The sequence below is a fragment of the Phyllostomus discolor genome, chromosome 1 (assembly GCF_004126475.2).
Source record: "Phyllostomus discolor isolate MPI-MPIP mPhyDis1 chromosome 1, mPhyDis1.pri.v3, whole genome shotgun sequence".
In the NCBI taxonomy this organism is placed as follows: Eukaryota; Metazoa; Chordata; class Mammalia; order Chiroptera; family Phyllostomidae; genus Phyllostomus; species Phyllostomus discolor.
Window position 1 is genome coordinate 142,641,078 of NC_040903.2, and position 12,123 is coordinate 142,653,200.

General features: G+C 42.8%; 1 protein-coding gene across 1 annotated transcript; it reads left to right on the forward strand.

The window, feature by feature from the left end:
* The first annotated feature begins 8,552 nt into the window (after window positions 1-8,552).
* On the forward strand, window positions 8,553-11,193 carry LOC114492444 (mast cell protease 4-like). The gene is given in 6 exon segments (XM_028506734.2): window positions 8,553-8,629; window positions 9,203-9,350; window positions 9,806-9,946; window positions 10,171-10,246; window positions 10,248-10,421; window positions 10,875-11,193. Coding segments are annotated over 6 exon segments (759 nt in total). The 5' UTR covers window position 8,553; the 3' UTR covers window positions 11,019-11,193.
* Window positions 11,194-12,123: the final 930 nt, after the last annotated feature.

The window sequence follows — 12,123 nt, forward strand, 5'->3', positions numbered from 1 at the left end:
AGACCTTCCCGCCACCATAGCAGCATCAATAGACTAGCCAAATGTTCTATTGTGCTTTCTAGGAGAAGGAGAAAGATACTCTGGATGGTTGTGTTAAGATGAAAGGAAATGCAGGAATAAGTAGCAATTTAAAAGAAGAATCGTTACCTAGGAAAACATTGGTTTCAGAACCTGGAGGCTAAATGAAAAGTCTTGAGTAACATACCTTCCCACACCCATCCCCACCCCCCACCAATTAATTGAAACCACAGATAGAAGGCCATAAAAGATATCTTGGACCTGGGCCCTCTGACTCTTGCCACACTAGCTCAGCACAGCTGCCCCGCTCCATTCCTGGCAGCAACCACAAATCAAACTATCTTGATATAGTCACATGAAAAGGACAGTTGGTGTTACACAGGCCTCCTGCAATATCCCACCAGATATGAGAAGATTGCCAAAGACAGATTTGATTTTAAGATGCATAGAACTATTCATTGCAGGCCACCCATGGTTTTTGCTGGTAGAGAGACTGGCTGCATCACAAAATATATAAGACAAGCATCTCAGATTTAAGGAACTTTACCCAAACCCATGGGGAAAGGATGGCTTAAGGAAAGCCTAATGTGACCAGTGGCCCAATGGAGAAGTTTGTGAAAGGAGATGAGACAGGACAGTGAACAACACAAGGACGGCTGTTGTCAGATCTGCAAAGAGCTTACAACAGAAGCCAGAGAGCAGCACTAGCTGGCATGGCTCAGTGGATTGAGTGTGGCCTGTAAATCAAAGGGTCACTGGCTCAATTCCCAGACAGGGCACATGCTTGAGTTGTGGGCCAGGTCCCCAGTAGGGGACGTGCAAGAGGCAACCTCACGTTGATGTTTCTCTCTCTCTCTTTCTTCTTCCCTTCCCCTCTCTCTAAAAATAAATTTAAAAAGACAATGAAGAAGAAGAAACCAGAAATCAAAATAAGAACACATGCCCTGCCATGTATCACCTCCAAGAAAGTGGAATCCACTTTCCCTCGACATTTTACTTCCCTGGCTACTTTATTCCTATAACCTTCAAGCAAGAACATTGAACAACAATTTTAAGAAATGTATAAAATTAAAAAAAACACACACAATAGACCCAGATGTCCTCAGGCATGCAGGAGAGAGCCCAGAAATCCTACACCTAAAAACTAAGTACAATAAATATTAAAACAAAGCAAAATTTTCAAGTAAAGCTAAATATCAGAGAACTTCAAATGGACTCCAGCTAAAGTACCAAAAAAACAAATCATCCAATCCCTATCCTATGCAGTGTCCTTAAGAAGGCCTGTTAATACATGAAACAAGGTGTCTGGTATTCAGATAAGTGCCAAAATAAAATTCAGAAAGTGGGGTGAAAATCACAAAAGTATATGTATAAAGTATTGTTTCTACACTAGTAAAAAGAGAAAGGAAAATATTTAAAAACTTAATCACTTACAAAAGCAGACAGGAGAGAAGGAAAAAAATACAGACTATAAAATAATTTAGTATAATAATTCAAAATATAACAGCAGTTAAGGAAATTGTAGCCTGGCTGGCATAGCTCAGTGGATTGAGCACAGGCTGCAAACCAAAGTGTCGCAGGTTCGATTCCCAGTCAGGCCACATACCTGGGTTGCAGGCCATGACCCCCAGCAACTGCACATTGATGTTTCTCTCTCTTCTCTCTTTCTTCCTCCCCTCCCTCTCTAAAAAATAAATAAATAAAATTTTTAAAAAAGAAAAGAAATTGTAAATGAACTTAACACTTAACATAAAAGATAAATATCATCAGGTTTGGAGAACAAATCCAGCTAAATATTTGCTTACTCTAACGAATGTTAAAAGGTTGGAAATGAAAGGATGAAAAAAAAGATATACCTGGTAGACACAGACCAAAACAGACCTGATGAGATTATATTAAAACCAGACTATTTGTTTTTCTAAAATGCATTACAGAGGATTATTTCCATATATAAAGACAAAAGTTAGAAGTCTCTAGGAAAATTCAATTCTAAATATGCCTCTAATAAAAGCAATAATTCAAAATAGATATATCAAAAACTAGAAATGAAGTCTCAAACCAATGATCTAAGAAAGAACCCACCATAAGAAGCTATAAAAAGAACCCTCGGTAAGCAGAATAATAAGAACAAAAAACAAGAATTAAAAATTAGAAAACAATAGAGAAAATTAATGAAAGCAAAGTTGGTTATTTGAGATCAATTCAATTGATAAATCTCTAGGCAGTCTGATCAGTAAAAAAGAGAAAGCCCACATTTCAAGACAACACAGTATCAGCAATGAGAGAAGCAATGGTGCTAGAGATTCTACAGCTATTAAAAAGGATAATATGGGCCCTGATTGATGTGGCTCAGTTGGTTGGAATATCGTCCTGTAACCAAAAGATTGAGGATTAGATTCCTGGTCAGGGCACATGCCTGGGTTGTGAGTTCTACCCCACTACCTGTGTGCATACAGGAGGCAGCCTGTTGATGTCTCTCTCTCTCTCCCTTCCACTCTCTCTAAAAACCAATGAAAAAATGTCTCCTAGTGAGGGGTATTTTAAAGGATAATATGGTAATATTATGAATAACTTTATGCTGTAATTTTGACCAACTTGGTGAAATGGACAGATTCCTTAAAAGACATAAACTATCAGACTTATTCAAAAAACATGTTCTTTAGAGTACTATATCACGTAATTACACATCTTCCTTCAAACAAAGTTTCTGACCCAGAAGACTTCACTGGTGAATTCTATCAAATATTGAAAAAAAAAAAAACAGTACTACCACTTCTACCAAAACTTCTTTAAAAATAGAATAGGAGGGCTCATTTCCAAACATATTCTTTGAGGTCAGTATCACTCTGATACCAAAAGCAGACAAACATATTACAACATAGGAAACAGACAAATATCCCTTGTGAACGTTGTATTGAATACTGCTGCAAAACAAATTAATGACCAAAGGAGGTATAACATCTCAACTTCACTTAATAAAGGTCTATAACTCAATTTGACCAACTAGGCAAATAGAGCCACTTCAATATGCTTCATCTAATGCACTGACATTAGAATCTCTGCTTAGTTCATCCCATCAAGAAACTCATCCTGGCCCAATTTTACCACCTTCCTTCTACCCTACAGAAAAACCCTTAATATCCATGCCCATTGATGTTTCTATTGATATAAATTAGCAAAACTCTTGCAATTGCTTTGATAGACACTGCAGTTCCTCATGGGCCACACTTACCTGTGAGACCTACTGGGACTTGAAACTGGTTATAGATCTATTGTAGAAGTAATAAAGAAGGGGGGGGGGGGCTCAGCAGCCCTGCAAAGTAACTATCTCAGGGGACCCCATTACAGATTATTCAGGCCTGGGAAGACTAAACCTCCTCAGATTGGAAAAAATGGGCTACTCTTATGGCAAAGGAGAGTTGGAGAAATTTAAGGTCTCAAGGTTCCAGTTTCATCAGAATCTCCCCCAAATATGGCCCTACTCCAATTTTCAGAGAGCCAATTAACACTTAACTTTATAGAAGAGACCTTGCCAGGCTGGGAATTCAAAATGTGTTGCAAGCCACCCACAGGATTACACACTGATTTAAACTGAGATATCTCAGACCTGAGGCTACATGAGATAAGAGTTTCTTCTATGGCACTTCCAGCCAAGATGGAGGCACGGGTAGACACACTGTCCCTCCTTGTACAACCAAAACAAGAACCACCACAATTTAAAAACAAAAAACAACCAGTGCTGACAGAAAATTCAACTGTATGGAAGTCCAATAACCAAGGAGTTAAAGTAGACACATTCATCCAGGCCAATAGGAGGGGCAGAGTTGGGCAGCCAGGACAGAGAGGGCTTGAGGCAAAGCAGTGGTTGGCAGACTCTGGGTGCCCAAGGCAGTGGCTGTGGACCCAGCGAGATGGTGGATTGTGGAGGGGCGCAGCATGCAAGGCGGCTGGCAGACCGGATGGTCCCACATTCACATGCAGATAAAGCAGGTGAAACTGGGGAGCAAGACAGACCATACAACCCAGGGTCCCAGCACAGTGAGATAAAGCCTAAAAGCACCGATTGAAAACAACTGTGGGGGTTGAGGTGTTGGGAGAAACTCCCAGACTCACAGAAGAGTTCGTTGGAGAGACCCACAGGGTCCTAGAATGCACACAAACCCACCCACATGGGAATCAGCACCAGAAGGGCCCAATTTGCTTAGGGGAAGCAGGGGAAGTGACTGAAATCTGGCAGAGAGCAGAGCAACCACCATTGTTCCCTCTCGGATCCCTGCCCCACATACAGCATCACAACACAACAATGTGGGTTGCCTCACCCCGGGGAACACCTAAGGCTCCACCCCGCACTATGTAACAGGTGCATCAAGACAAAAAAAAAATGGCCCAAATGAAAGAACAGATTAAAGCTCCAGAAAAAATACAACTAAGCGATAAAGAGGTAACCAGCCTATCAGATGCACAGTTCAAAGCACTGGTGATCAAGATGCTCACAGGATTGGTTGAATTTGGTCGCAAATTAGATGAAAAAATGAAGGCTATGCTAAATGAAATAAAGGAAAATGTACAGGGAACCAATAGTGATGGAAGGAAACTGGGACTCAAATCAATGGAGTAGACCAGACGGAAGAAAAAAACATCCAATCAGAAAAGAATGAAGAAACAAGAATGAAGAAAAATGAGGAGAGGCTTAGGAACCTCCCGGACATCTTTAAACATTCCAACATCTGAATTATAGGGGTACCAGAAGGAGAAGAGGAAGAGCAAGAAGTGGAAAAATTATTTGAACAAATAATAAAGGAAAACTTCTCCATTCTGGCAAAGGAAATAGACTTTCAGAAAGTCCAGGAAGCTCAGAGAGTCCCAAAGAAGTTGGACCCAAGGAGGAACACACCAAGCTACATCATAATTACATTAGCCAAGATCAAAGATAAGGAGAGAATCTTAAAAGCAGCAAGACAAAAGGAAAGAGTTACCTACAAAGGAGTGCCCATAAGACTGTCAGCTGATTTCTCAAAAGAAACCTTACAGGCAAGAAGGGGCTGGAAAGAAGTATTCCAAGTCATGAAAGGCAAGGTCCTACATCCAAGATTGCTTTAACCAGCAAAGCTTTCATTTAGAATGGAAAGGCAGAAAAAGTGCTTCCTAGATAAGGCCAAATTAAAGGAGTTCATCATCACCAAGCCCCTATTATATGAAATGTAAAAGAGACTTATCTAAGAAAAAGAAGATAAAAAGCATGTACAGCAAAATGACAGCAAACTCACAATTATTAACAACTACATCTAAAACAAAAACAAAAACAAAGTAAGCAAACAACTAGAACAGGAACAGAACCACAGAAATGGAGATCACATGGAGGGTTATCAACAGGGGAGTGGGAGGAAGAGAGAGAAGGAAAAGGTACAGAGAATAAGTAGCATAGATGGTAGGTAGAAAATAGACAGGGGGAGGGTAAGAATAGTGTGGGAAATACAGAAGCCAAAGAACTTATAAGTATGACACATGGACATGAGCTAAAGGTGGGGAATGTAGGTGGGAGGGGGTGTGCAGGATTGAGAGGAGTAAAGGGGGGAAAATTAGACAACTGTAATAGCATAATCAAAAATATATTTTTTTAAAAAAAAGCATTTCTTCTATGACAATCAGAAGATTTGGGGCCCTTACCTGGACCATAATTTAAAGCCCAAAGCTCACTGCTTTCTTGTCCGAAGTTCTGTAGTGCACTCAGAAGCAATCAACCCCATTCAAGTCTTTATTTCCACTAATATTATCTGTGCCAGCAAATACTTGGTCACCTAAAGTCTTCCCTATGATTACAGATATATATAGGCAATAATTTAAGGAACAGGTGTGCTACTGTGTGCCATAAATGATCATGTACAACTTCCAACTAATATTCTTCACCACTTACAATTGGGTAATACCTTTAAATATATAGTGGTACCATGGTACTCATCATTAATTCATTCCAGAAGTCGTGACAAGTGCCAAAACCAATGAGTACTGAACAATGAAGCCTTTTTCTCTTGTGGGGCAATGCCACAACTCACACAGGTTCTAGCAGGTACGACAAGTCCCGAGCAAGCGCCAAGTGCTACAACATTTTTTTCTCATAAAATGCAATGAGTACAGGGATTGACGTGTTCTGAAGCCAACAAGTACCAAGATATGACTGTGTTTAGATTACAAAACCAAGAGGAGATAGCCCAGGACGATTTATAGAATCTAAGTTTAGGACCCACTTCCAGTGCTAATATTCCTATTATTTAGAGTTCAATTGGGAAAGCAGAGCCACTATGAGTGATATAAAGTAAGGAAGTTATTAAAAGGATTGTATCTTATAAAATTGTGGGAACTGCTAAAGAAATCCTCTTTGCATTCTTCTTGTTCTCTTTTTGTTTTCTTGTTTGTTTTCACCTTCCAGAAAAGCAGGGTGACATACAAAAAGATCATGTTGTACAGTCAAACAGATACGTGTTTGGCACCTAGTTATGATAGTTATTAGCTAGGAAATCTTTTCAAATTACTCAAAATCTCTGAACCTCAATTTCCTCATTGGTAGAATGGAAACAACAGGACTTCTCAGGGTTGATATGAGGATAAGTGAGGTAAAGCACACACACGTAATAAGCTATTGATTGTATTAGCTCATTGATTCCAAGGTGCACAATATTTCACATTTTAACTTCACTATAGCAGGAGTGAGCCCTGTAATAACTGGCATGTTATTGTCTAATTGAGAAGTTTTTTCCTTTCTCAGGGCACATAATATGACAGTCCAGATAACACCTCAAGTAATGACAACTGCAGATATCATTTCATTATCAAACCAAATGTGACTCTTAGTGCACAAGTGGAAAACCCCAACGTCCCCTACAGAACACAGGTATTCTCCTTCATAGATTCCATGTGTTTCTCCATTACTGTACAAACCCTTCATCCCATACCCCTTATTATTCAGATTAGTGGAATGGAAAAGTATGAGTTTTAGAATCTGACATATTATGTTTTCAGTCTTACTGCTGTGTGACATTCTGAGCATCAGCTGAGTGTTCCATTATTGTGTATAATGATGCTTACCCCCCAAAAAATGTTAAAAAGTTAAATAAGAATGCATGGAAAGCCTTCTCAGTTCGAAATATATTGTGGGTATTCAATATCTAATCTGCTGCTGATTATTTGCCTTGAAGGAAGGGTTGATCTTCTACATTGGGAAGTGGGGCAAATTCTGGCTCTCAGGCCAAATCCACCTACCATATGTTCTTTTAATTTTTTAAATTTATTTTTACTGATTTTATTGAAAGAGAGAGACATCAATTTGTTGTTCTACTCATTTATGCATTCATTGATTGATTCTTGTATGACTGGGCCAAACCCACAACCTTGGAGTATGGGTGTTACCAAACAGAGATTGGGATTCTGCTGCCCGCTGCACATAGGCAAATTCCAGGGGCAGAGGTTTGGTGAAAAAGGAAAGGGGTCATTTATTCAATAACTACACAATTTTATGCCCTGGCTGGTGTGGCTCAGTGGATTGAGCTCTGGCCTGTGAACCAAAGGGTCACCAGTTCAATTCCTAGTCAGGGTACATGCCTGGGTTGTGGGCCAAGACCCCAATTGGGGGTGCGTGAGAGACAACCACATATTGTTTCTCTCCATCTCTTTCTCCCTCCTTTTCCCTCCATCTAAAAATAAATAAATAAAAACTTGTTTTTAAATACACAATTTTGGAAGAATGGCAGGCTTCTGCCTCAGGTCCCATCCCCTCTAGAACACCCAGAGAAAAACCCCACCAACCTCTGCCAGACAAACCCAAGGCTGCACGCAGAGTTCCTTCTCCCATTTTAAAACACTGTCCTTTGGGAAACTGTAGGCAGCTACTGCACAATCATTCTAGCCGCCCATCACTGTCCGGCCTCAAGCTCCTGCCTAGAGTCTGTGCTCATGGTCTGTACTACCAGCCACTGCCACTTCCCGTGCCGGTGGCCGTGGGGCCTGATGCCTGGCCATGCATCTTCCAGGGCCCGTGGTTCACAAGTGCTCTGGCCCAAACATCCACGCTACAGATTCCTGAGGAAGAGAAGGCATGGTCTGGCACCATCTGTGCAGCAGCAGAAGACGCCCCAGCATCCCTCAGGCCACCGCTGGGACACACATCACTGGAGCATGACCCAGCACTCACGACTGGGCCTCAGCACAAGCCTATTCCAACAGAACAAAGTGAAGGAAAGAAAACACATGTTTTTCCCTTCCCCCCATTTAAATCTCCAGGCCCAAAATTCCATGCAGTCTGGAAGGGTTCAGTTCCCCAGCCAATCCTGTCATCCTAGAAGCCAGGACACTGAGGCTCTGACCACAGCTTCAACAGCAGCACAGCAAAGAGGAGAGCTGAAAAAATTTCTGATGAGGAAGATAAGCCAGGCCAGAGTGAATTACAAAATGTGCTTCCTATGATTTCCAGCCCTCCCCCTACTTCTATGACTGGGGTTATAAAGCAGGAGCAAGAGAGGAGAGTGACAGAAGGCGCTTACCATGGGCAGCATCACTGGGAAAATGCAGGTCCTACTCCTTTGGTTGGTCTTTCTCTTGCCTCCTGAAGCTGGAGCTGGTGAGTTTGAGGTGTGATTCCCTATTCTCTGGTCCTCAGTTCCTATTCCAAGCTTACTGACCTGAATCAAATAAGAGTCTAAAATGAGAAAGCAGGAACCCATTGCAAATGTTCCAAGGGAAAATCTCTATCTGGAAGAGTCATACTCTTTCCCAGCAGTTAATGACAGTTGACTTGGCCAAAGAAGTCTTGGATGGAGATAGAATCAGAAAACTTGCTTGGGAAGTACCTCTTCAGCTGCTTTCCTCAAAATATCCACAGTTCTGATTCATGGTCATTCAACTTTGCTCTCACGTGCAAGAGGTCAGGATCAGGACATGAAGAAATGTTTCGATAACAACTCACAATCAAGACTAGCCATGGTGGTCTGCAAAGTAGGATGAGGACTGACAGGGTGCACTGGGGCAGGGAAAGCCAATAAGAAGGATATGTGGTGGGGCTGAGCTACATTAGAGGTAAGGGTGAGACTGAGGGTGGGGGTTTGCCTCAGCTTTCAACTCATCTTCCTCAGCCAGTGCTCTGTCTGAAGGCTCAGCTGGCCAATGTTTGGGAACCTGGGCTTTTCTGTTTCAGGGGAGATTATCGGTGGCATTGAGTCCAAGCCCCACTCACACCCCTACATGGCCTATCTGGAAATCACTAAACAAGATAATGTTGGTAACTGTGGTGGGTTTCTCATAAGTGAAGAATTTGTGGTGACAGCTGCTCATTGTCAAGGAAGGTAAGAAAACTTTGCCTTATTCCCTTTTCATGTGAGGTGTTGTAGGAACCAGAGTTAACACAAGTTTCAAGTGGCCTGAGGAAAAATTTTCATGCCCCACTCATATCAAGATGGTCAGTGATGTATATTTGGAGGAACCGGGCCTTTCTGATTAGTCATCTCCATCTCCAGAGGCCACAGCTTTATCATAGGCAGCCCAGGTCAAGACAGGCCAGTGTTGCCCCTCTCATCCTTGGGCCAGCAAAGCCCTCTCACTTCTGTGTCTGTCAGGGCCTGGCCCTTCCTGAAACAGCTGTGATCCCAGGCTGTGATCCCAGGAAACACCTGTCCTCAGTAAGATACAAGTTCCTCAGCTGGCTCTACACTGATGAAGAGGGCCTGGTGTCACCTTATTCACAATGGGCCCTTCTCAGGAGACCGACACCTTTTCCTGACTCTCTCTTCCCTCTCAACAGAAATATTACTGTCACTCTTGGAGCTCATGACATGAAACAAGAAGAACCCACATGGCAGAAGCTAGAAGTCAAAAAACAATTTGTTCATCCAGAATACAACGGTGACACCTATCTCAATGACATCATGTTACTGAAGGTGCCATTCTCTTTCTTGGACTTCTTGATTCCCCCTTCTTAATCCTTCCTCTGACCTGTACCTTTCTCATTCTGTCTTCAAACCCACTTCCTTGGGGACCATCCCCATTCCATGTATCACCACCCCCCTGGGGAAATACTCTAGGCCCTGCCCAGGGAGCCTCTACCATACCACACCCACTACTTTCCCTGAGACGGGCAACCATCTACCCTTCCTCCCTCATAGCTACAACAAAAGCTAAGCTGAACCACGCCGTGAGGACAATACCCCTGCCCACCCGGTCTACCTTTATTCAACCTGAAAACAGTATGCCAGGCAACTGGCTGGGGGAGAACAGGAGTGAACAAGCCAGCATCAGATACTCTGAGAGAGGCAAAGCTGAAACTCATGAATGCCAAGACCTGCCGCCACTTTCTCTCCTACAATAATAATTTGCAAATCTGTGTGGGCGACCCCAGGGAGAAAGGATTACCATACAAGGTACCACATACTTACACTTCCTCCTCATAATCAGTCCCTGGGAGATAAAGTCCTCCTGCAAGGGGGTAAATCAGGAAGTCCCCTAGTATAGTGATTGGTATCTACATTCATAGGTGTCCAGAATTATGAGAACTGGAATCCTCCTTCTGGGTTCCATCACCCCATACTCAAGTCCTGCCTCTAATCCTCCCAGCTAGTCTCTGTACAGGGATCCAGGAGAGAAAATATAAGTGAGGGGTGGGGGAGGAGCCAGATCTAGAGTTGTGGTTCTGAACCAGAGAAAGAAAAAGGATATTAAACTTAAGACCCCTAACTTATGACTCCATGAGGAGTCAGGATTCCTGGCCTGACTATGGGGTATCTTGGGGCTAGCCAGGGTGCTGATAGAACCAGGATGAGATAACAGGAGAGAAAGATGATCCCTGCTCGTGGTCTGCTTTCTCTAACCCACAGGGGGACTCTGGGGGCCCCCTTCTGTGTACTGGGGTGGCCCAAGGTGTTATGTCATATGTACATATAAGTACAAGGCCTCCTGCTGTCTTCACTCGAATCTCCGCATATGTGTCCTGGATTAATGAAATCTTGGAGAGCGAGTAGCCACAGACGCCTGGTCAGCCTCAAGGAAAATCCCAAAGCCAGAGCTCTCCCTGGGTAGCCCCCAGGTTCCACAGGAGCCTGGCCCCAGCCTAAGCCCTGGGAGACTCCCAGAGGCACCCAAATCCCCTGCTGATTGTATCCCCAGCAAAATTCAATAAAGATGCTGCCTCCAGCATATGTGTGTGACACTCTTTATCCAACCCAGAGCTTCCCCACAGCTGGTCTGCTCCACAGGGAGAAATGCAGATCTTCCTCTCTAGTGTGAATGAAGAATTGCACTGGGCTCCTTTCTTGCCAGATTAATCATCAAGCCTACCAGTTTCCATGTAAGTTGTATGCTGTTATGGATTATTAAAGAAAACATTTTGATCTGTTCAATAGGATTTAACATCCCAAGTAATATTGGCACTGATTGACCTTTTTTCTCCTCTGTCCCCTCTTCTTCCTCTTCCTACTCCCACCCACCCCCTACCACCTCTTCTTTTCTTGCTTCTCTTCTTCTCTCAAACCCCAGACTCAGCCACTGCAATTCAGGGCATAGATGTGCCATAGAAAATTCCCCCTGACTGTTTCCAAACATGGTCCCAGGCCTGGGCTATTGATACCTTATGTCCTCATACCCACCTCTGCTTCATGATTATCCCCCTCAATACTGTGTCTACGGTCACAGAAGTATCTGCCAAGTGGGAAAGAAGAAAATTTTTCAAGCACAAGAGTTCAGGATAGTAGGGTGAGAGAGGGATGACCCTTGAAAGTCCTCAGCACGAGTCTGTCTATTGCAGCAGTCACAATGGGGCTACACGCAGCTCAGGGCCATTCTGGCCCAGCACAGGGGTCCCCTAGAGCATCAGAGTGAGCCTCATCTCTGAACTATCTCAGAGCCACCTAAATTCATCTGCCAAGGAAGATCTCAAACTAAGAGACCATATGTTGGAATGATAATATAAGGACTTTTTTCTATTTATCTTAACTCATGTTTTATATTTGTATAATTAAATAAAATTTTTAAATATGAGATAAAAGAAACAGAGACACTATGTAATGTTTGCTTAGGAGACCAGAACCCACACTGAGTTGCAGCTAAAGTCCCATCCACCCTTGACCC